The sequence below is a fragment of the Hylaeus volcanicus genome, chromosome 6, assembly GCF_026283585.1.
Source record: "Hylaeus volcanicus isolate JK05 chromosome 6, UHH_iyHylVolc1.0_haploid, whole genome shotgun sequence".
Taxonomy (NCBI): domain Eukaryota; kingdom Metazoa; phylum Arthropoda; class Insecta; order Hymenoptera; family Colletidae; genus Hylaeus; species Hylaeus volcanicus.
The window spans coordinates 10929898-10957301 of record NC_071981.1 but is presented as its reverse complement, the minus strand read 5'-3'; the positions used below and the strand labels follow the sequence as shown (position 1 = coordinate 10957301).

Here is a 27404-nt window from a genome sequence, read left to right as displayed (position 1 = left end):
TAGAATTTGTATACAATCTTGAAGATTTAAAAAACAAATGAAGGTCCAGCAGGGAACATTATGTATGAGAAACATATTAGATATTAATAAATCATAATTAATAATAAAAATATTATATATACATATGAATGTATATAGAATCCCAAAATTGTTTCCAAAAAAGAAAGGGAAAACTTTAGGTCGAAGCAAGGGCGTCGCATCGCGACTACCTAGGCGTCGTTAGGGTATGAATGAGAGAGAGAAAAAAGAATGAAAGTGCGAATGGATGGAATACAAATGTGAATGTTGTATCGAATTTTCCTTTCGGAAAAAGGAAAACGGGTAGTGTGAACCTAGGAAGCGAACCGTAAAGACTTACCACCGTATTCCATTGTATATTATTTTTATCTTTTTTATTAAACTTTGCTTTATCCGTAAGCATCTGTGTTCATTATATTACAGCAACATCACGCAACTCTACTTTAATTGATCCTACATATACATATGTATGTGTGGGTACAACTGTACATTGCTTGCAAGACCTATAATCATCGTATTTATAACATCAAAAAGTATATTTACCAATTTCTGGTAAAAATCATAAAAATTTAAGATTCCTACAGGAGTAAATTTTTTATTTGTTCATTGTAAAATATTTAATTCTAAAGTTCAAATCATAATCTTTATTAACAAATAACCGATAAACGACTATTTATCTTTAATTCATCGATTGAAACTTGTATTTCAATAAGAATTCTTCAGATATTTGTTGTCCAGTATCTCTGAAAGTTATACATGTATCGATATATGTATATTGAGTTCTATAGATATCGCTATACAAATTTGTGACCGGTAATGAACCCCTATATCCAATTTATACCATACCTAACCATGATCGATAAAAACTCCTTCTCCTACATGTTACGCTAATTTGCACCCGGACAGCCACACAGAAAATGGGAACTGTCGTCTTGTAAACTTTTTGAAACAACGACTCAAAAATATCGGCCCATTCATGGCTAATAACGAGAATCGTTCGTGCTTTCTAACGACGCGGATAGAGGAAAGTATTCAAGATTGCTCAGATGCAAATTGCAGGATAGATTTTTGTAATAAATTCCGTACACAGTGAACCGGCAATAAATTTTTCGTGCGAAATCCGTGGCGATCGATTTCACCATGCATCATATTGAGAAAACGATATCGACGTTGCAATAAGAAACAAACGTACACACACTTAGAAAATTCTAGAGAAACATTTTCGCAACTATTCACTATAACGAGCTTTCAGTTGGAAAGCGTGTACATTTTTCATACTAAACCTACATGCTTGATTTCACTGTTCCATAGTTGTTCGTACTATGGGTAGGGCAACAATTTGCTTAGTTGCACTATTTAATCTAATTTATTATGTTATACAGTTTGTATTGTTCTATGTCTTTAAAACATGCGTGACGCATCACAATTCTCGTTAGAGATCATTGTCACACATTCACGACAGCGATGATTTTTATTTTATGTTCGTGTATAGTTGTATACCAATGAAGTCTGAACTATAAACCAGAATCACGTAGCAGTGACACGTTATTCCGAATAGGCAGTTGACCTATTTAGTACACTTTATTTGTACATAGCAGAAGGGCTGCACTTCATTATGACTCGTACGGCTGTCGACGAAAGACTTATGCGAACAACCGTAGCTTGGTCAATATAAATTCCACAATGATACTTATATAAAAGTACTTATTCGGTTTGATAATTTTAGATATTTAGTTTATCTTAAAATACACGGTTACCTTAGATTCCTTAATAGATAATAAATTATTTTCTCACTTATTGTTGATATAGATCCACTTTAATCGTTAAAGAATAGAAAATTGGCTTTAATTAATTATACATCTTGATCATTAGAAATTAGGTTACGAATTGCAACCTTATGTTACCCTCTCCTATACTATATATAAACATTACCTATAATTTGTTTAAAAATTTTTTAAGATCCTTTGAATGCGTTGATTTAATAAATTCAATTATAATATTGTAGATTCTGATTAGACTCAAAACGAAGAAAATTAAATAACTATTCTGAGGTCCGACAGCTAAACTGCAGGTCCGACTCGTAGTGTTCTCGGTCTCAGAAGTCAGAATGACGATGCAGTTCGTCCACACGAACCATAAAATAAATACATAGGGGAAAGTGTTGTACCTAGAGCACAATGTACCTAGGAACACTTTTAATTTTCCAGTTAATACTGCCATTTAGCAGCGATTATTAAAATTTCATCATTAGTTTGCTTTTGCTTTCTAATATTATTTTGTTTTGCGTAGTATTCGGCAAATGTTATGGTTGACATTGGACAATATGAAATCAAAAAATTCTAAAGATTATTAAACTATACTTTTATTACTATCGTCCGTAATAAAATCAAACCTCACTGTCAAATAAAAGACAAAATAGCAGGTATTTGAATTATTTCAATACTTTGTTTAACTTTGAACATTTAATTCATGGTTAAATATTATTGAATAATTGTAATTACAGTAGCTACAAAACTATATTTTAATAACCTGTTTAATTTGTCGCTTTCGGATGATCTAATGTCAAGTTATCGAGTCAACTATGGAAAAAGAAGACTTTCATGTTGTTAGTATCAATGAAAAGAAGATGATGAAAAGTAAACAAAAAAATTTTGTTAATAAATTTAACACGTCTACGATTATATATAAAAAACATTGACATTTCACAATGACTTATTATGTGAAATAATATTCTTAAAGTCTTTCTTCTTTGCGAACGTACGAGAACAGCTCCATAAATCCAATAAAAGTTTCTTTAATCGCAATTCAGTTGATAAGTAAAGAGGGAAATTTCGAGAGATTTGCGAAGAAAGTTGAGGAATGCGAAAAGCACTGACCTTGAGAAGCCTCCGGAAGTAGGGACTGCACGCAGAGAGGACGACCTTGTGCGCGGTAAAGCTGCTACTGTCGCATGCCAGTGTCACGTCCACGAAATCCTCCTCGTCCCTCAGATGACGAAATGAACTGAGGATGCTCGAGTGGAAGTCGTTCCACCTGAGTGAGTACTGTTGCTCGCCGCTCGACGAGGACGAAGAGGCCGCCATGGCGTCCGTCCCCTCGGGACCCACGGCCGAGGGCACCAGAGGTGCTATCGTGCTCACTCTGGCACCCCACGAGGACACCTTCACTTCACCCTCTCGTCCCGTTTCACCACGCACCCCTCTATCCCTATCAACCCCTATTCAACACAGCCTGGACCGCGTCCTCGCGCAACTGCTTTGGTCAAACTCGCGCAGCGAGTCGCACGTGATCAAGGATTTTCTCGAGGTCACCTCGTTATCACTCCACCGAATTACTGGTTTCTTTCGATTGGTTCACCTCTTCCCGCCAATGGTATTCGAATAGAAAATTCTTTGGTAGCCTTGTTCTCGTCGTTGGATCAATGACTGGCTGCCGATCGTAATTCCCGGTCCTCTTCTGTTTGTTCTTGGTCCACTGGTGTGTTGTCGTTGACCAGATTCCTTCCACGCGTCGTAGAACGTGGATTGGTGTGTCGAATGGTCTTGGTACCCTATTCAGGTGTAAGGAAATTTCGAGTCTACCGACACGGTGGAACTCATAGTAATGACATCGCGATACCGACGAGAGGACGTTATCCGCCGCTGTCGGAGAATGCTGAGACAATGAGCCCCCGATCGGTTCTGAAAACAATGCGGTGTCTATTGTGAGCTTCGTGCTCGCTGACACATGACGGCCTATCATACATTTTTGAAGACCGATCGATAAACACCCCGGAAGATTTGCATTGCACGCTTTAGATTCGATCTCGCGCGTCGAAACGTCCGAACTCCGCGACTACGTCATCCGACGGCTCGCCGGATAAATATCCGATATATCGCGAAGTGAAGGACTCTAGTAAGTTAGGAATTATATAGAACGATGCTCGAAAATGGCCACTTTTGGTATCTAACGTGAAAGAAAAATGTTTTAGTAAGTCTATGTCTGCTAACACTTTGAGTGCTATAGACGCATATATGCCATACATGTTTCATGTCAACTATAAAACCACCCGAATATTTTCCAATGTGATATATCTGATAATATATTCTAATACGATACACGTCCTTTTAATAAATTTAATTAGCAACATGCAAAAAATGAAATTTTTCGAGTCATGTATAATTATAACACGTAAGGTATACATGTGTACCACTTATCTCAATTAAGAAATGACATACATCTGTGTCTAGAGATATTGCCCTTTTTAACGACAATTTTATGTACATAAAGTGTTCCAAAAGCAATATTTTATCTTCATTTGCAGTTTAAATATTGAAATAAAAATCCAGAAAAATAAATTTCTAGAAATTCGATGCAGAGTTTGCTGCCTCCAAATATTTGAAATGTTTAAAAAATCAGGTTCTCAACAAGTAAACTAACTACGCTATGGATGAACATTTCTCTTTAATGTCAATAAAACCGCAGTTTCCCTCATTGCTATCTCCTTTATGTGTTTGGTAATTACCAAAAAATTGAAAGTAAAGTAAATGCTCTTTTGTAAATAGTCAACGTGCACTTGGCGAAAGTTATGATCCACATAATCAACTGTACTTGGTATTCGTGGAATCGTTCACAAATTCAAAAAGGATTTCACTTTCCACAGTGCAAAACAAAGAATATTGTATCGCAATCGTAGCCGTTCCGAGTTTGCTGATTGGGTTGTAGAGCAATTTGAAATTGATCCTAATTTTTATCAAAAAATCGTATATTCGGATGAAGCTCATTTTTGAAGCTCACGAACACTGAATGTATTGAAAATAAATATCAAACACTGCACTCCACACATAATTGTTATTTGTTATATTTCAAAGTAAAAAAGAAAAACCTGTTCTATCTGAAATAGTTACTGATTTATTTCACTTTGACATCGTATCGTTCCTATTGAAAAACCTTTTATTTAGTGGGGGTACAATGTGCTAAAATGGCCATTTTCGGAAAATGTCATTAACAGATGGGTGACTTACCTTGTACGCAAAAAATATAACGATCTCCAGGGCGTTTCCTCGTTTCGCCTCACCCTTCGCCGTCCTGGTACTCTTCCACCTCCTTCTCCGGCACAAACTACGACGCGTATCACTTTCTCCCGTTTAACGAAGTCCTTGCACCCTCTGCCCTGCCACGACTCGATAAACGCGTCATTCCGACATTCGTTGTCGAGAAACGCGACGACTAGTCTGTCGATACTTTCTCAGTCTTTGGACACCCAACGGTCGACTATCGTCCACCAGGTCGGCTGATTTTCGTGGAACACGCGTGTCCTTGCTTATCATGCCCTTCTCGACCTTTCTGCTTCCCACTCGTTTGCTCCTCTTCTTCTGACCTCTCTCGCTCCTTCCTCCTCCTACTCAGCCGCCTTGATCTCTCCTCTCCTGCGAAGCGGATAAAAGGACAGGTTAATACGCGCAGGCATACGCCGATTCGTCGCAGCTTCGATAATAGACGAGATTATAAATGAAACGAGTAATGACGGTCGTTCATTCGTTACTTTCCGACGGTTTTTACTCGTTTATTTATATCGTCACACGCGCGGGGAACGCGGTGCCTCCTGAGGAATTATTAATGATCAGTCAGGCCTTGTGCCATCGATGTGGAGTTCGCCAAGCGAAGGGTTGCGAGAAATCGCACCGACTGGAAAATTCTGTCCTGAACAACGACGACTGAATCCTCTACGCGACACGGTGAGCATAAGTATCACTGTTGGAGTAAAATTCGTGATATAGTGAGAAATTCTTAAGGGAGTTTGCAGGTGAAGATTTCCAGAATGGGGGACGAATGGAAAACATTTTTAGGCTCAGAAAAACATGGTTCCACATAACGAATTAAATTCGATAAGATATTTTTTTAAACTAACATTAAATAACATCATCTTATCAAACTTGTACGCCTAATTCAGCATCCATATCCATTTGAAGTCTCTTGTAATCAATATTTTATCGTAAAACAAACAATCGAAGAATGTCAAGAAATAGAAACAGGATCGAATAGAGTTAAAACTTTCAAATAATATACGGTTAATTCTTAACAACAAAAATAAGTTTCTCAAATTAGTAAATATATATATATATGCTCTTGTCGCTTCACGAGTTTTTACCGGCGTAATAAGATCACACTTTGCTAAGATAAAATATGTATCGAGAAATCTGTCGTCTGTCGTCTCGTTTCGATTTCAGACATCACCGTTTCAAATATTTTACAACGATTACAGATTTAAACGCGGAATAAAACACAACAATTGCAAGGAAAATTGTATGCACGGGAATATCTTCTCGCTCGATGATAAGGCTATCGGTACTGTTTATGATTCCGTGAATTTACCTTGGCAACACGCTCAACAAATATTAGAGAACACACGAGATATCGAATCGGCTCGTCTGTTATTACTTTTTCGTCTTTAATTACGAAAAAGGGACCCGATTTCATCATCGCGTTGCGTTTCACGTCGAGGAAACGTTTTGTAAATAACCACGGAACATCGACGATTGCTTTTCAATTACAGACGTGTATATTGAACCTCTTTAGAACCTAGTGTACATTATAATGTACATAAAAAGTAATTACTTTGTAATACAAAGTTTAAGTCGTGTGTTTGCATAGAATTGATTTCTATAGAATGCGTAACAATTTTGCGTGACAATGTATTGCATATTCCAAAAATAGTTACGGATATTGCGAATAGAGATGTGGAATGTTTATTGGCTTCATAACCAAGTGATTTAAAAAGAAAAAGTAAGAAATATTTATTCAAGGTTTCCGATAAATTCTTTGGGAGTAACATTACAAAAATATTATAAAATCAAATTCAGATTTAAAATTTAATGAGAAAATGTCTAGGTTCATTGTTATTTACATCATCTTAGTTGCTTGCTAGGTGTATATTTTCCAAATGGATACGTATATTGTCCAAATGGAAAAATCGGCAATTATGTCTATAATAAAGTATTTAAAATAAGAACAAACAGTTCAACGAGTATTGCTTCGAATTGTGAAGCACGGAGCGTTAACGATTTGCTACGCGACAGGAATCGAAAAATACGTGTAAGCCTCCGAGCACTGCTCGTGCATTATGAAACTGACATAATGACCAGAAGAGGATTTCGCAAGCGCATACCTAGAAAGCGTTACAAGGCGTCCAGCGCGAGCATGCGTTATCTCGGTTTTCGATATTGAAATTAAATACGTATTTTCCAACATCTACCTTACCCCGCAAACGAAAACGAAAATTATTTGTTACAATTGATCGAACGTTGTACAGAGTAGTTGTTACAGGTAGAAATCAAACGCCTATCTACGGTCCTGTTGTAATGTTCATAAATATGGCACGCATGCAATAAAGAGTTACCATTGTATCTGTTTTGAATAAACAATTGCTGAACTTTTTAGCAATTGATATTCCTTTTCCTATATAATTTAGTACATGTTTGTAATATTCCGTATTACTGCTCCATTTTTCAGATTTTCTAATACCCTAGAAAAGACCAAAAACTAGGATCCTTTGAATCAAATTAATCTATAACGTATTATATACATTACATGGTCGTTATATTTATTGTTGATAAGTTATCTTCCATTGTTATACAATACGTAGAATACAGGATGTTTCGCGTAATTTTATTATCTGAATTATTTCCTGTATTGTCAGTGTTTCGATAAACGTTTTTCGTGGAAGCCGTATGATTTCACAAGTATCACCGTATATTCGACGATATTTCTATTCTGGAAGGTGGGATCTTAATCGAAGCTTTAAGCATGACTTTCAATGACCTTGAATGACCTTGAGCGGTGGATCGTTGAACGCGTCCTGAGAACCGGTATCGCATATCGGTACATAATTTACATCGTGTACCGAGGTACACGACATACTATGTATATAATAAAAGACAACAAAGTAACTTTCATTTCACGCTAATTCTTCCATTTGGAATTGAAATATTTCGTGCAACCTCAGCAGAAGACATTTCTTGAAATACTAGAAGTACAAAAACTATTTCAGATAAAAAAGTTAAAAAAGAAATACTTATCAATTTAGAAATAAAATTATATCGGAAAGGAAAAACGCGATGAAATAATTTCACAAATCACGAATATAGAAATCAACGCGTCACTCGCTAATAACAAGTTGAATAACAAATGATCAATATGATTTCATTGTTTCGTGGTACTATCTTGAAGTAACTATTCCAGTCGCCACGTGTTAACACTTAGACATAACCGCGTAAGGCAGTGATTCCCAAACTGTGAGCCGCGATATACATGTAAATATGTAAAATGTAATATGTAATATATATATGTAAATATGTAATATGTAAAAATGTAAGAGAAAGAAAAATAAATATTGGTAAAGTTTAATAATAAAGAAGTTAAGTCTTATGAAATGGTAACACTTATATTTAGTTAACTTGTGCCACAAAATGTAGTCTGTCTAATATATTTCAGATTAGTCTCATACTGATTGGTATTAAAGAAACTGACGAAAATAATCTGTATATTAATTGTAAGTAAGGGAGCTGCGGGTCTAAAAAGTTTGGGAACCTCTGGCTTAAGGGGCTATGCTAGTCTAATTGCTTCAAGAAAACGAGTTTTGTTGTGTTTTGCAAGAATTTTATGAGGAAGAGGAAGTTATATTATATGCCTCTGGAATAAGTGATTGACTCTAAGTATGATAAATTGTTTTGTACATCTCAACAAGTGGTATATGAAACTTTAAACGCGTTTTACTCGAAACGACAATATTCAAATTGCCTGCCACGATAACTCAAAGACTAATAAACCAATTGTCTTGCAACTTGGTAGATATGTTCTATAGACGTGTAATTATCGCCCGGAATAGGATATTTTCGATAAATGTAAAATTCGAATTTTGACAGCAAAGAAAATAATCCATTTTTAACGTAAAAATCAAAAATTTAATTTGAAATGCTGCCATTTTGTTCTTTTTTTAATATTTTAAAATCATCCTAGTTCAGACTATAATTACATTCATATAGAATAAGAATATCTTTTCTTTTTTTCGGTTAAAGAACTGCAATTGTTTATATCGCGACAGCCATAAACAGCAATTTCATTTGACAGTCCCTCGTAATCGCATTATTTTCACTTGAGAAAAATTCAGCTTATTATTTTAGTAATAATTAGCATACACACAATGTTGTAAAACAATACGTAGGATAATTATTCGTACAAAAAGTCTCAAAAATTGCGTAATTTTTGTCCCGCTGGACTAGCATAGCCCTTTAACAAAATACAGTCAATTCAATAAGTATTCGTAGCCTCTATATCTATTAAGATTTATCTAAATGAAGTGGTAGGTAGGTTTCCAAATAAATTTTTCATTATAAATATGCACATAATTAACAGTACACATGTATGTATTTATAATGAAAAATTTATTTGTAAACGTCAAACCTATCTTTTAATTTAAACTTTATTCAATAGATATAGAGTGTACGAATACTTATCGGACTGACTCTAAGTCGAGGGTCTGACTTTGGTCAGTGCCATAACATTCTTAATTAGATGTTCTATATGAAGAGTATAATATAATTTTTTATTGAAATGGTACCTTCCTGAATAGACGGTTTTGCGTGAGGTACAGCCTGCCCACACGCAAGGCGCGGCCCTGATCATCGGATTTTTCAAAAAATTCAGGCCAGTTCGAAGTTAACGTGTTAATTTTGAAACGACCTGTATCTTCAGATCAGGTGTTCCAAGCACATTGCGTGCACGCAAAGTCGCGACGGAAGAGCGTCGCGCATTCCACGTGTGCGTTATGCGCACACATATTGCATTACATATCGTATGAATGAACCGCGCGCGTCCCTGAATATATTTTGACGAACGATCGATCGACGCTTGGTTTACTGGCTCAAATTGTCCTCCCCCGCCACGCGCCTCCCACGTATCAGTTTCGTAAACAATGTAAACGCAAGCTCGCTGGAAATCTGCTGGCGTCTCTGGATCTGCGCTTATTCAAGAAGCGAAATATGTTGTATTTCAATACGAAATGACGAATAAAACCAACGTATAACTAATTATTCGGTGTGAAATATTTTTATTTCTTCAAGGATCAAATTTTTAGCTTCACTTTTCTTTCGATTACTGGATTACGGATTTTATAAATGAAGAAAGAAATGTAGAGCATATTTCATGAAATAATATAGTAATATTAATATTTTTTGCGAGTAATTGTATTCATATGAAATGAATGTATAATATAAATCCGTTGACTAGCGATTACTGCGTTGACTGAGCGTGGACAATTTTTTGTTTACTGCTTATTTAAAACAATCAGAGGTAGATGTATTGAACTCAAAAATTTTTTGCACTTTTGATCCACTGTACCTACGATTGATTTCCATTATGAGGAAGAACAGTATGGTGACAATTATTGGCGTATTGTTTTTCAAGACTCATATTTTCTGCGGTTCAAAGTGTGAATATATAGAAAATCCATATTCGACGTATCGATGATAATTTGCATGGATTGATGGAAACCGTGACATAATAATCGGAAACATGGGTCGACATCACATGACAAATACGAGGAAGTGGAGGCATTCATAGCATCTATTCACGCGATAATTATGAAAATGAATCAGAATGTCAGAACGTCAATAATTACCTACTACAGTAAAACAAGCTAATAAGTCAATTGTAAGTGTGATCAAGTATTGTTGCATCAGCCAGTGGATTAACTGTCCGACTTCCATTTGCTCTAATTAATATATCAGACGCAATCCTACTTAACGTTTCGATGCTATAATCTGATAGTATTTTTCCACTTAAAATCATGTTTGCAGTTTTGAAGTTATCTCAATTTTTTAGTTTAATTTCCTTTTAGTTTGGTCGATGCATCCCATTTCATAATTACAATTCTAATTTTTCATTCATAATTCAACATTGAAATCTACTGCTCGCGCACGGATAGAATGAATCGGATCGCGTACCTTTTTGCCATTACACTTTATCTCAATATCAAATTGTAATCCACGTACTATTTATCAATTGTAGCGAAATTTACGTGGCTCCCCAGATTCATTTTTCTCGTGCGCAACCAGCACATGGATAAAAATCGTTCCCATCTCTGGCATCAGCTATCGATCGAGACGATCGAGGACGCACAGGTGTTCTCGAGAAACGCTCTGCACCCGGGAAACTTTGTTTATTACTCGTCTTCGACGGGAGATGCCGCTTTTATGGTTTAGAAGGTGCACGCACAAAGGAGTCTTACATAGCGCAAAAAACACGGCGATCTGCATACATCTGCCGCGGCGGTGATTTATGAACCCGCGAGATCGACGAGAACCAACCGGCTGTAACTCGACATCATTAGCGATCGTTGCTTTTGTGCCGGCATCGGCAGCTCGAATAACTTCGATCTTTTCACGACACACGATGGTTAACGGACTCGCTCCGCGCGTTGCTCGTTTTAATTAGAAAAAAAACCTTAACCAAGTGCAGAGAGACCATCTATTGCGTATACACGTTATTGCCATGTAGAGTGACGCATGGAAGTGTGTCAGCCTAGAATCTATCATAAAAGAACGATACAGATCGAGTAATAATAGATTTATCCGTTCAATTCTGGTTGGAAATTATACCCATATCTCCTGATTTACACGGGTTTCAAAAAGTAACAAATTTCCTAAATGTATTATATAAATTGTACTTTCCTTTCCTAACGTGAGCGATTGACTACTTAAACTTTGGAGGGATATTGGCACATGTGTGTACATGCGCTTTTATATTAAAATTACCATAATTTATGATCACATTACCTTTCAGAATTACAAAATACACTCTGTATACTCTATATTATTATTGTACTTTGAATAAAATAAACCGTAAGCAATTTTTGTCGTAAGAAATTCAAAATTTTAAATCCATCCTTCAAGAAATTGAAGTGATTGATTATTTGGCTATCTGTTTTTGACTTGAATATATTATATAATAGATCTATAGAGGTAATGTACTTTGAAATGCATTTTGTAAGCAGGTATTGAAGTAAAAATTGTATTTGAATAAAACAATTTGCTATGAAGCTATTTCAATGCTTTTTCCCCAAATACTCATCAAGCAAAAAGATCGCTGAAAAATTTGCGAACAAGGTGGCTTAAGGTTATATCTCTCGAAATTAGAACCACATACAGCAGACTCCCGTATAATTACGATTACAATTGTAATCAAATGTTTCCGAGTTGTGATTACGATTACGATTGTAATCAAATGTTTCAGAGTTGTAATTGTGATTACAACCGTAATCACAAATTTCTCTGTGGTTACGATCGTAATCGCAAATTTTTTTCTTTCGTCTTGAGAATTCTTTGTTTAATAAAAAGAATTGCACGAGAAACTTTTACACGTACCAATCTTTTTGATCGCCGCTGTATACACGCCTATCACGATACATTGTTGGACTGACTTTTGTCTCGCCAACACAGAACAGTAACGTAAACGCGACGATCGAGACATCGATTTAACAGACACGTGCAATTTTGTTTTCTTTTGTTTCAAGTGTTTGTCGGGCGACGCGACGTTACATGCGCGATAAATCAAAAGATACAGCGTTTAAATATTTCATTCGCGAAAAATGTCGCCAGGCCGAATATCAAGGACGTCTGTGCACAACTTCCTCGAATCGACGATCGTTTACGTATTCCGTGCAGCAATCGATCAAGCCTTGTTGCAGTGCGACGCAACGCGTTATAATCACGAATCAACAACGCCTATCGCGTTACTCCAGCCTCACGGCAACACCATTTAATACTTTATTGCGTTTCTCCAGTCATGTTCACGCTACAGTCGGCCACAAAAATATTCGGATACTGACATACTTTTCATTTTTAAATTCCATACATATTATCAGTCAATGCACACGAAGCAACAAAATTGTATTACATTATGTTACACTATATTATTATATACAAAACACTAGAACCCAAATCTTGAAGTCAAAGAGCCAATTATTATGTTACTAAAATTTGTTGACATTACTATTTATACACATAAAATTATAATCGACGTGTTTCATTGCGCTTAAAAAATAAAGTATAAAAAGTCTACTTTCGATTGATGTCTATACATCGAGCGTTGTGCAATAGTACAGAATAAATTAATTTCTAGAAATTACCAAAAATATATATAAATATATTTCATTGTTGGTTCTGAATGCTTTTGATTCAGTTCTTCTTCCGGTTTCCGCTACGCTCTGATCCTCCCATCGCTGCCATTGTCTTCAAATTTACTTTCATATAGGAAAATAACATTGTTCCAATACTCAATCTTCTTAGAAATATAATCTTTCGCGAATTCGAGTCTCTATTCGTGATTAAATATTGCTAATTATCGTATTTCAAATCTCGTATACCGGTTTTTATTTTTACATCTCATTTTGAACAAATTCAGACTAACAAGACTAACGAACATTTAAAGACTGACGTGCTCGAATAACATGCAACATTGTATCTATAAAAACTAATGTATACAAACTGATAGCGAACTGAGAAATGTGTAATTGTATATCTGGTGTCCGAAACTTTTAACGACATCAAAATTTGCTCTCCTTGAATGTTTATTTTTTCTTTTAATATTTAAACAACAATAGAATGATAACCTAAAAATGTGTGTTACAGTGTTATCTATATAATGTAGTGTAACATACTATGGTACATTCTTGTAGCTCCTTGTACATTTATTAATAATATAAAACATAAGTATGAAAATTGTTTCAGCGTAACACTTCTTTTTTGCGACCGATTTTAAAACGCGCACACGACGAATCAATCAAACCTTTTCAGCACCGACTACAGAATTCCGACACCTGTTCTCGGTTGTTCATCGATTTTATTCGATCACAGAGATTAATCCATTTAGCGTCGAGAAGCTGAATGTGTCGTCTAATCTTCAAGAAAATACACCGATAATCTTTTCTGGAATATATGCAAATGCAAAATCAATTCGAAAGGTGCTCAACAACATCACGAAATAATTTGCATACGCATTAAATTTCGCACGGCGCATTATAATCGCTGGTCAACAACGCCTATCGCGTTACTCCAGGCACGTAGAGTATTTTGCAATGCTTTATTGCGTTTCTTGAGCTATGCGTAAACCGATTCGATTCTCCTCGAATTTCTATATATGTATTTTTCCAATATCTAATTGGTAATACTCATTGTCTGTTTACCGATCACAGAACGGTTCTTCGCTATCGTATAACAAATTTTTTGTTCAGAATATTCTGTACCTTAAAATGTTTAGAATTCACTAATTTAGAAGTTCAGCTAAAAAGTAAAGTTTAAACCTTTCTGTATTAAATAAACTAATTATTGGTAACAAAAATCTTTGTGCTCGATTAATGTCACAAATTATGTTCCAATAACGATTCTCTTGAATACATATGAAAACTAATTAAAGAAGGAAAAGATCTTCCAGAATTGCTCGTAAAAAGTAAAAACTTGATTTACTTGGCAATTGTCTTATTGTAATAATTAGATCACGCACTGTATATTAGAGTGTAGAGGTTAAAGGTTAAAAAATACACGCGTAAGGGAACCACGCGCGAGAACTTCGTAAAGATCACAAAGTTCAAAACTCGACATCGTTTTCTTCGACTAAGTAAAGACGACCCTGTGTCAATTGAATGCGTTTACGACTGTACATGGCCGTCGACAGGTATTGCAATAAATTTGTCACATTCTCAGGCGGAAGTCTGTACGCCAGTTGAACGCGTGTTGCGTGCCAACGGGCGAAAGTACTTTAGCGACAACGTACCGAGCTTCGTACACGTAGAAAGTGTACAACAGTGGTGCACAAAGTTTGACCCTTTCACCAATTCTATTCGATTTACAAAAGAAAATTAAAAATTAATTCGAAAATCGATACCAAAAATATAAGAATGTACTATATACACTATATTGTAATACTTTTAATTCATCTTTATCTCAGCGGTATCTTCATCGTCTAGTACGAGGTGAGTATGCTAACGAGTGATGGGGATAACCGAGAGTCTCTTAGAGAATGTTTGCACCTCTTCCGGATTTCCTGTATTAAAGAGCTTGCATTTCAGAACCTCGTAAAACCAGTGCAAAGTAGTATTACGTGAATCTTCCAATATCTATATCTTTTAAAATAAATTTTATAATATATTGAAGTTAACAAAGGGACAGCCATTAATCTTTTGCACTTCTCAATTTAGCTGTACTGTTTCGGCACTTAGGGACGTCTTACTAAAGATAATAAAATAAATATTATACTTCCATTAAACTATATATGTTAATTTATGTATGCTTTTATTTGGATAATACAAATTTAAAGTTTGCCAAGATATTTTGAACAAGATCTCGTAGTTGACTACTAAACGTATAACCTAATTGCTTGGAGTGCAAGGAGTTAAAGAGATCTTTGAATATACAATCCTTTCAAACTAAATTAATACTGCGTTAAAGAGAAACGTAGGATTTTATTCCCGTTCTAACTGGTCAAAATTGGCTCGTGGAAAATGTTTTATTTTATTTGGCCGAGTAATACAGAAAGTTGTGCACCACTGGCGTACAACAATGTTGTTTCAAGAAAGCGTCATCGCTGAAAGCCAGTAAATACCGACGAGTATTCCATGTACACGGGTTTACATCGTCGTGTACACAACCGTTCGTCGTCGTGTCGCCATGAACGTCGATTTTCGCGCTGTACACGACACCACGGTGAAAGTCATCCAACGACGGTGGGCTGATTATTATGCCATCCGGCCGATCGTCATTCAATTATTACACGGATGGCCCGTGCTTCTAGCGGCGTAATTGCGCTAGACGCGCGAAATGGAAGCCGCCTGACTGCGTAGCGTGAAATTCGACGTGTAAGACCGATTGTTTAGAGGTGCTGCGCGGCGTAAAGCCACGTTTTCACCTAATCGATGCGTTCACGTTTCGACAGACTTTGACACTTTCCGTCTCCATTCGGCACATCGCATACGGCACTCTGCTCGACCAACGTGCCTCCACAGCTCATATTTTTCAGTACTTTCAAACACTTGGTACAAAACATTTTGTTTCTTATTCTTTCGGCATTTCGATATTCATTATAATCGATCTAAATGAGTGGAGTCTTTTCTACATTAACACGTTGTAGCAGTAAATACGTAAAGAAGAAAATTAATGAAATATTTGAAAAGTTCCTTGAAACAATTTATTTTCTATTACAGTCAGTCTGTGTAACCTTGAGTGACCTTCAACTATGAATTATTTTGTATTCGTCTTGAAATGCTCTATCAGAATGTGTATAAGAAACTAATAATTCTATTTAAAAAAGCAGAGTCAACCTTGATATTTCCTTTACGCATCAAACAACTCTTGTACAACACTTTTTTTGCTATTGCTAAAAGGAAACGAATTATTCATATAACCTGTTTTAAATAAAAGTAATTTCTAGAAATTAGTTTATTTTGCACTATTGCACAACGCTCGATATATAGACATCAATCGAAAGTACCCTTTTTATATTTTATTTTTTAAATTCTTTTTTAATGAAACCGCATGACTATAGCTAAGTTTCCGAATGTTACAAACCGGCAATATTATCAGATTATTAGATATCATAGGTAAATGTAATAGTACCTAATATTAAGTACCGTTTCCTTCAAACACAATTTCCTAAAGTGATTTCTATAAGTTAACAAAGTGATTTCGACGTAGCTTGTTTTCGAATCTAAAATCTAAACTTTAACGTATATGTATAGTGTTATCTGGGTGGTAGGTTTTGAGTGATCCAAAAACGAATAGATAAACTGTGATCTAAGATATTGTTTCACCGACAGAATGGAACAGATTATGAAGAACTAAGAGTGGAACTTTTTACAGAAATCGCCTGACAGTCCGTGCGTGGGAATGGTGGCTTAAAACGTGAAACGTGAGTGTGCCACTCATATGGAATTACCTACTTCAACACACGTTTCATTTTCACGACGCAACGCGTCGTTTTTTTTTTTATCGTATTATTACCATCGGACGTCATTTCATTATCTGTGCATAATTTTTATATTTTATTTCCACTGTGGCCGAATTCGTAGTGGAGCTATTAAAATATATCGTGTATCAGTAGATTCTTATGATACCGAACTAAGTATGGCTCGAAGTTTAAATCCCCTTTCGTTAGTCGTACACTTGTTCAAAATTAGAGTGTAAACGAAACATGACACGATTAAACTTATCGTCGGAGAATTGGTATCTGCACACAGAGACAGAGGTGTCTGTATACAGCCGTATTTACAGGTATTACCTCGATCATTCTGTACGTCAGGTTGACGACCTTTGATAACTACGCAAGTTCTCGACGCGACGCGACGTAGATCTTCAGTTGTCCGATTAGGAGACATTCAATAATCGATGTGCAATGGGAGCGTATATATAGTGCTATATAGTACACATATAGTCTGACTATAGAACAAATAAATACATTTACAAAATTGTATAAAATGCAAACTATTAGTAGATTGATTTAAAATTTCGCACCATCATGGATACGGTCTCATTAAGTTTCATACATTTTTTCATATTAGATACATAATAGTATTAAGAATATATATATATATATATATATAAATGCAGCCCTGACTGATTACAATCAACGACCTTTGAATCTAGAAAGCTGAAATTTTACACAGAGGTTTCCTTTATGATGTATACATGGAATAAAAAAAGATATTTCGAAATTCAACCCCTAAGGAGATAAAAAGCGGTTGCAACGTTTGTATGAGGAATATCTTATTTGTGGTCGAATTTGCTTGAAACTTGGTCTTAATGCTCTTTGATAGAATTAATCAAACACCTATTTCGGCATTTTAAAAAATTCAACCCCTGAAGGGGTGAAGAGGGGTTGTACAGAATAAGAATAGTATTCCACGCGGGTGAAACCGTAGGGCACAGCCGGTACAATATAAGCTTAAAAGATATTGCGCAAAGATTATGAGTGAAAAGTACTTCGATAGATATAATTTAGGTATTCCCAGTAAACTGATTAAAAATAATCGAAGATATAAAACTTATTTTAATTCTCGTTTATTCTAGTAGATTAATCCAATCATTTGGTAAGTAGAGATAGTGACAAAGTACATTAAATAGTTATCAAACCAAATACTTAGTACAAATATAGCCCAAAATAAAAGAAATGAAAAATCTGAATTATTAACACAACAGAAATCTTTTAAAGACACGAATGGTAATTATAATAATAATTATAGACGCCGAAGACGAATCAAATCTAAAAGTCGACACGTTTAAAGTAATTTAATATATCTATTGGAGCTTGCAAAGGTTTTGAAATACAAAACGGAATTAAAGTTCACACCAAATGAATAATTATTCGAATACAATTTTCCAGAAGCCATCTCTGGTTTCCAGAAGAATAACGATACTTGGGACGGTGGTTCGAGTTCGGAACCTGTTTCAAATAAAACAGGTTCGCAGCGAATTTAATCGTGAACATAAATAACGCTAGATCCATGGCGGGATCGACTTTGAAGGTATGCGCAGAGAGTGGAAACGAGAAAAAGAATCGCAAACAGTTGAAACAGAAAAAGTTAGCGATGCTGCACAATGCGCCGTGCTCGTACGTAAATAACGCGAGTGCTGTTATCTCGTCGGCTCTCTGCAATATGGAACACGTTATCTTGCAGTCGACTGCAGAATATTGCGTTTTTATCGCGAAACGACGGGGATCTATGTGGTAGGGGAAGAGGGGAACAAGAGGGACGGACGTAGATACCAGAGATCGGGATTAAGATCGATTACGCGTCGCGCCGAGAGCATCTACGCAGATTTTTTATCCAGACGACAGATACGTTAACTCGATCAAAGTTAGGCAACATTTTATTCGAGTAATTTGTTACCTATTTAAATTATGCATATTATGAAGAAATTCCAGTTTGCTTAAAGCTTAAATCGATTTGGTCTGTTGAAAGTAGAAATTATTCCCTCTTGGTTTAAGCAGCAATCCTAGTTACAATTGCACGGAGGAAGTAAACATTAGTCGCAATACGGTATAAAAAATACATTTTCTTGAAACTCTCTAAAACTACTTCATCGAAATCGTAATGCGTTATTTGGGACATATTATTGTGGACAGAATGAATAATAAATTATTTCTGAATAGTAGATAAGGAGAACGAAATTTCCAATTTTTATTCAACGAATAAAAATATATAACGAGTAAACAATTGTTTATTTTTTATTCGTCATCGAAATTTGCATTCGAATAAGAATTTTGTTCATCTTTGAGTGGGCACAGTTTGTCGATTAAGATAAAAATTACGATTATTTCTTTCCTCTGTTTCAATGTTCCGTGTTTACCGGTCGTGTGGACATTACCGCGCGACGATGAGTTTCAAACGTGAAGCCAGACACGAGAGAAACGTTCGAACAGGCTGATAACGAATAGAAACAATTAATGATATTGTTTACCGCCGAGGAATTACTCTTTGCGCGAGTAACGCGTTACTCGATTGATAATGCTTTTTATCTAACTGGCTTTACTAATATTCTGAGAATAATGATAAATATAATCCCAGGTATAAGTAACGTACACGGTGTAAAAATAGAATACCAAAATATATTTTCTAGAAGTGGGTAAAGTTAAACGAGCAAAACATTTTCTAAAGAAATTGTTCAATCAAATAAACGTGGGTGAACATAAATCGCTGTGTAAAGATTTTATTCCTTATCCACTGTTCAAATACAATTTTACCCACCACTGACGAAATCCTCGCTCAACATTGAACGTGTTAATTCAAAAACATCATGTAAATTCAAGGAAGCCAAAAATAAAGTCAAACCCGGATGAAACGACAATACGTCGTTAATAAAAAAAAAAAAAAAAAAAAAGAATTACCTTGTTCTCATCCGTCCAACTTTGAACGCGTTTATCGATCGATTAACGAATCTCGCGGATAAACGATAGCGGAAATCGTGATCGATCGATGGCGTACGACCCAAAAGAGATCATTCATGCGGAGAGTATCGTTTCGACGAATATGTTTACCTTCGACAATCGACATTCTTATTTCCCCTCCCTCTGCTCCGCCTACCTCTAATTTATCGCGCTTATTACGATTTTCAAGGTGAAGCGACTGGCTAATTTCGTCGGTTGAGCAACTTTCTGTTCGCGACGCGGTGTGCGCAACCGCGTAATCATCGGTCTCGTGATTACCAGGAAATCCTTTTCCCGTTGAAAAATTTATTTTATTAACCATTCGAGTAATGTCCGGCCCCCGTGTGAATTACGAGCCACCTAAAACGCAATTAAACGTCCGATCATCGGCACGACCAAAGATCCTCGTAAAGCGTAATCGTCCATGTTTATTAACATCTTAACGCTCGGTTTTTTTTGTTTTTCATTTTTAACGATCACAAATAAACTTATTTTTTGTACTGTAGCATAAGCTGGGAAAATCGTAACGAAGGATTTTTCATTTCAGATTGAGACTGAAGTAGTTTTACTTAGCGGTGGTGCAATGCTGATGCACACAAAAATTGCTATTTTTAGGAATTCAACGGATATTAATCTTTGTTAACGAAAAATTACTAAACATTGAAGAGATGATATGGTTTAGTATATAGGGTATTTCATTTAAAGCGGAATGGTTCAATACCTCACGAGGAGATAAAGTTATCAAAAAAAGGGCCAAATTGTATTATCGCTTCACTTATAAAAAAATTATTTTATGCCATATAATTTGCTCCATTGTACCAAATAACTTTCGCAATAACAATTTTTTGATAGCTGCATCGCTTCGTGAGATATTGAACCATTCCGCTTTCAACGAAATAACCTGTACATTCCATTGTTGCAATGTAGCTAAAACAGCTGCTAAAGTGAGTTCTGCATTATAAAAGACGATGTGTTTTGGTACTCTATGAATTTTATCCAGGTATACATTTGTATTATTCTTTTGTTGTATTTATGTATAGAGGGTCTACCCGTTAAATTATGCCACCATTTTTTAGGTATTTCCGGTAGTCCAATTAAAAAATGCTTTAGACAAAAGTTAATCAGTTTTTGGTGAGCTATATGTTCGAATAAATTGTTGTCTAAAACACTTTTTAATTGCACTACCGGAAATACCTAAAGAATGGTGGCATAACTTAACGGGTAGACTAATTCCGATGACACCAATGTCTTAATTTAATACGACCGCAAAGGGTTAAATATTCCTCCAACAACAGTACACAATCGTCTTAGACAATTCGGTTACCTCACTCTCCGTACTCTCCAGATATTACCTCATGCGATTATTATTTGTTCTTTCCATTAAAAAATTCTCTCCATGATAAAAGGTTCGATAAATTACACAAAATGCAACTGGAATGATATTTTGCTATCAAAGATGGCATTATGCTGCTCCCAGAGATGAAAGAAGGCAAACGAGCAAAATTGACCATATGCAATTCAGTAATTTAACATAAAACAAAATATTGTGTATGTATAAGTTCCTAACGAAACGAGAGAAACTTTTGGGACAACGTAATACTACAAACAGAATGTATATATACAGTGACGAACTGACGACAGACAGGGATAAGCGAACAGGAAATGCACGCGTGCGCGTGCCCGCCGTCCGTATCGACATCGACACACGCGGCGCGAAACGAGACGCGGATAGTCGCGGGAACAGATCAAGACGAGCTAAGAGAGATTGGATACGTTGCAGGAATGCCGCAAATTCGAGGTGTGGCAAGTCCCAACTCCCTCCCGTCTCTGCCGAAGGATACCTCACACTTCCACCGTTCTACCTTCCGTCCGACGACTTACTCGACTACCGCGTGGTTAGAGCGACGCATAGATCCGTCAACATTTTCGATGTCCCCGTTACCAAGCGTTCGCAACAGCTCGTCATTTCCTCGCTCGCCAAGTTCATTGTTCAATGCAATCTCAAGGACGAACGAGAGACACAGAGGCGACTGAGTGCGAGAAGAGAAAGCAACTGATTTATGCCGGACGTAAACGACGGTAGGAAGAGGTTGAGGAGTTTTCTTGGAATGTTTGTCGCGACAAACCAAAGACTAGGCCTGTTTTTCAAAAGATACTTACAGTGAGTGTAGAATGTATTCGTACACCGATCAATTTCCCAAAAAACTTTTGTGTGAAATTGTAGTTTCTTAACTCCCTTTTTTATAATCAATGATATTTTACATATTCTCGGAAATCTCTAAGATAGATATAGTCCAAACAACATTTATTAGTTAATATAATTTGTGAAATCAACAAAAAAATGCGAAAAGTGGGTAAAAGCATAGAAGCAATAAGTATTTGTACGATTTTTATGACGAACCATTTACAGTAGAGTTTGTAACGTAAACACATTAGTTTATTGCTCCGTACGAATTAGAAAACATCAAATTTCCAGTAAAGTACTTTTAAAAGAGGTTCTAATAGAGGAATGGAAAAAGATCCCACTTCGAATAACTAATAATTTACTTAATTTAATGCTTAGAAAAGTTACTATAATTATAAAATCGAAAGAAAATCCCACCAAGGAAGTATTATAGACTTGTAAATTAATGTAAATTTCTTTTTTTTTAAATGAAGTTTTAAAAATTAAACGATTGTGCGAATACTTATTGCTTCAATATTTCTATCGATTAATTGTTTTTTTCTTGTTAATTTCGCAACTTACATAAATAGCTATTTTTTTGTAATCTATCTATTCTAGAGATTTCCGAGAATATATGGAATGTCATTGTTTATAAAAAATAAGTTAATAAATTACAATTTCACATAGTTTTTTTGGAAATTGATCGGTGTACGAATACTTTCTACACCCACTGCAGAAGAGGATGAAGAGACTGCCCTCCGGATGAATTTCAAATTCGATCGTCAGAATTTACAGTTAAACAAAGGAATTTAAACTATAGGAAAGTAACAGATTGGTTAGTGGGGATTTTGATCAAGCACTGCAAATTACGAACAACTAATTCTAAGACTGGGTCATTTGTGACCCGTGCAAGTTTCCGTTTAACGCCTTCCAAATTAATATCGTTTAGGGCCAGATTTGTATGTTAATATGTTTTTAAAATTCTTTTATATACAGAAATTCAGAAATTCCGTAAATACTGCAATAACAAAGTGTTTTCCAAAGATCGTTGAGGTTGACTGGGGAGCAACAATATTTCCATTTACTGAATATACCCTATATGTACGTATCTATTCAAATTACATTTTATTTAATTTATCTATTCATCGATTGCCTAATATCGTCAATGTAATTATTTTCAATTTCCATTAGACTTTCAAAAATGTAACCTTCATTCATACTCTATGAATATGTATTTTCAATTATAACGGTTACTCCATATTTATAGCATTTAAAGTAACTTAAGAGCTAAATGTATACGTATATGCCAGTAAAGTCGATGTTGTTGAAGGCGTTACACAGGATGTCTCAGGATTTTCCCATTAGCTGTGCCAGCATTACTATGGGTAAAAATTTAATACAAAGGTATGTCCATAAATATTCTACTAAAAAGTTGCATACTACCAATGAAAACGGTAATGGAATTACGTAGATTCTCTTATTTAGCTAAAAATATAGAGTTATTAAAAATCGGTCAACATTTATCTAATTTATTTAGACGAATTATATTTCCTACTAGAGGTCGTTGAAAATGATCAATATAATGTTTATTAATCACCTCCTATTAATACTCCATCTCGGTCATTTTTATTAATGCGAAACCGACGTCGTTAAAGAACTGAATTTATTACCATAATAATAGTATGTTAATCTTGTTTCATTCGTATTTGAGTTCTACAAGAGCATTGCCTAGGTAAACACCGTTAACCTATTTTTATTTTGTGTTACACAAACTAGTCCGTTATTGTGTTCTCATTTCATATTTATTCTATAAAATTTTAATTAAGTATTTGTGACCCTATGTTTACCTTATGTTTTTTATATCGTTGACAGCCATTAAGAAAGGGAAATTTCAGAAGCACTGATTCAGATAACAACCAAGAAAATTCTCTTGAGAAAAGGAAAAACACTTTCGTCAAGAAATCGATCCGAGATGTATGACGTTGGGTACAATTTTCCCATGAGATTATTCAAAGTACCCCCTCTTCCAGACATTGCAGGCGCAAGGCATCGTTCCTAAGTATTAAAATGTATTCGCGACTGGAAGAAAAAAAAAAAGAATGGATGAAGAAGCAGACGATTTTCTTCGGAGCTGAACGATCTGACGTCAGATCTTAAATATTAAAGAGGAATATCGTCGGACGAGGAGACGAGACGCGCAATAAATGAATCGCCGGCGACGAAGGTCCTTGATTTCGTGTTTCAGAGGTGACGTTCCGTTTCCGTCGGTGGAGAATTTATCGGTGAAAGTTGTTACCGGGAACGCTGCGAGAGTGAAAACGGATTTTCACGTGGCGGGTGTGCCGTCGTAAACGCGGTTTGCGGATACACGTGTTCGCGCAGGGAAATCCCATAACGTGGCTCGTATTACGGGGACTCCCTTTCACGGAGAAGCCTCGAGTGCACGCTGGGGACAAACGGAAAATGAGAAAATGTACAGGGTGAATTTTTAATCACCAACCATCCGGGATGATTTGGTTCCATTGCTGACTTCACCGATACGTACATGTATCGTATAAAGATTATTACAATTTGTATACATATGCAGAGTGTACATTGTATGCGTATCTATTTCTCAGAATGTTTACATTCGATATCCATTGAAAAGTTAAGTTTCATCAACATAAATGTTCACATTGAATGTTATTTATAAGTTGCGTCGTTTACCTCCTTTAAATATCCATCGAATGATATATAGATACGGATAAATAAATGTATTTATTAAATGTAAATTGTGAATTTGAATCCTTCTTATGCTATGTCACCCTAACTTTCTTTTCATTTCATATTCTTCTACATATTACCGTATACCTTGACATTATCAGTGTCCTCGTGGACATTATTTTATTACTCGTAGATAACCTAAAGCATGTCGAAGAAGTTTTCAAGCCAATAAATAAATAATAGCTAGTGTGAACTAACAAAAACATTGCTTTATTCGAAGAGTTTGGCAAACATGAAAATATATTGACTTTCAAAATAACTATCGTAGTAAATGACAAATTAGAAGGTAACCCGAAAGATTAAGAAAAACAAAGACGCACGAAGATCTTAGTGTTATCACTTGAAAGGCCTTGTACAACGTTTCCATTAACAACATAAACAATACGGGTAGCTAACGTGGTTCAGGCTGTATATCCAGCGAGGAGAACCGAGCATACTCGATTTACGGAGGGTAGCCAAGAAACGGTAAAGCTTTTCACGGGACTGTAATGAAAGTGTGCAGCTCCCGAGCAACCATTCCGTTCGTACCCAAAAATAAACACCCTCGCGCAGCCCCTTGCGTTCGACCCTTCTTAGAAAAGCAACCGAGAAATTCGTCTTCCTTTCCCCATACAAATCCCTCGAAATCTAAAAATTCGCACGACTCGTTTCACCAAGGCAAGCATCGATCCATGAAAGCAGATGAACATAACTGTTCGATACGTTTGAGACGGAGAAGAAATTAAACATTAATTTCTCAATTCGACAATTGCGAAATTAATACAGTCAAACACAACTATAGTGAGCACTACGCAAGCCTTTCTGGCCAGTCCTTGCTATAATCTGTTTCACCTGGTTTCAATTCGAATCTTCTTCGGTATACATATATATAATGGAGACAAATTTTGGAAACACATAATAAGTAAAACACTGATTTAAATAGTGTAATAGGTCGAGGTTATTTATCTACTCTCATTAAAATAAAAAAATAGATCAGAACAGAAGTAAAAGAGTGAAGTGGAATCTTATACATATGTATACACTATGTTCGGTTTATAGCATACACAGCAATTATTTCATATACGATTAAAAATATGAACAAAATTTGACCCTTCACGTTTAAATTTTCAAACTGAATTCTGTACCTTTTATTGTATAGTCTTGTAGCAGACATGAAAACGCTTACAAAACACTATTTAGGCATGTATTTTACATAAACTGTTGTTGAGTAATTAATTCTCAAAGGTTACCGCTGTCCGATGAACAATTGTACATCGCATAGATGTTATTCGATTGAATTAACGCGTGCTTCTGGACTGAGAAAACAATTGAACCGAGCCACACCAATGCTATTTTGTTTATTTTTACGGTTACATTCTAATGCTAATGGCGAAACAGTGTATACATATGTAAGTATGTGTATCTACGTATGTACATGTATGCAAACATGTCGCCCAGGCCCCCTGATTTATAATTATATATATTTTATTTTGTATAGGTATTTATATATTACAATTATTATATATTTGTACGTCCTTTATGCGTGATAAAAACATATGATACTAATAAAACATGAGATCAACCGTGATTGAAAAACCAGGGGGTCTAGCTGGGCACAAAGATTGCATTTTCGGTGCAGGCCCGGTCGACGTGTTCCCTTTCAATATCGGAGTATCATTGTGCCGGCCCGTTACATCCTGCACTTTTTCACGTAGTCGAGGATTAAGGCGGATGCACAGCGTGCAAGTACAACGTGGTGTACGCGTTCGTCTACCTGAGTCCCGGCCGAAGCAAATCTTGGGACCATTAATAATATCGCCGGCGCAATTATCGGGCCAGCTGCTGCGCTCCCTGTAGGCACCGTAGGTCTTTCTGGCCCAGGTATACGTAGGTATACGTACGTGGGCTAGAAACCTTCTGCTCGTGTGAACCTTTTCCACACAGGTACGTAGCCATGGGCCTTGGAACCCTTAATTTCTCTTATCTCATTGCGGTTCGCCGCTCAAACGCTCTAAAACAAGGGACATATTCCCTGCCCTTAAATTTTACGAGTACCCAAAAATTTATTGTCAGAAACGCTGTGAGCAAAAGCAAAAAACAGATTTTCACAGCGAGCGAAAAAAGGATCGACACAACCAGTTTTCTTTAAATATCTTTATGTATTTAAGTTGAATGCGGAGAAACACTAGCGGAATCGATACCACCTTGATTACAAACTCTAATTAATGCTAAACGGGTAAACACGCTAAGTGTTGAAAACTAAGTGTTTCTATTTTATAATTCAAGAAAATTGTTCATTTCGTAATCGAAGTGTATGCATGCTAATAAGAAACTGAAAACAAATATCTCGTTTGAGTTTGTTTTTACGTTTGTGTGAGTTTATTTTGCTTAAAATATGATATATATATATGTCACTTTAAGTATATATTTCTGGACATCACTATTTATTTATTTTTAATAAATCTATTATGACTAGACTGCGACCGTTTATGTAAATTCATATTTTTACAGATTCAGATAAAGAATT

At 35.8% G+C, this 27404-nt stretch overlaps 1 protein-coding gene across 9 annotated transcripts in view; it reads right to left on the bottom strand.

Annotated features, from left to right (window-relative positions):
* LOC128878821 (protein abrupt) overlaps positions 1-27404 on the bottom strand; it is a 145252-nt gene that overhangs the window by 100949 nt on the left and 16899 nt on the right. For all 9 annotated transcript variants that reach the window (XM_054127366.1, XM_054127367.1, XM_054127368.1 and 6 more), the window contains exons 2-3: positions 5022-5426; positions 2895-3698 (exon numbers count right to left, since the gene is read on the bottom strand). In XM_054127366.1, coding sequence (XP_053983341.1) covers positions 2895-3101 — 207 coding nt within the window. In that variant the 5' untranslated portion in view covers positions 3102-3698; positions 5022-5426. The remainder of the gene's footprint in view (positions 1-2894; positions 3699-5021; positions 5427-27404) is intronic.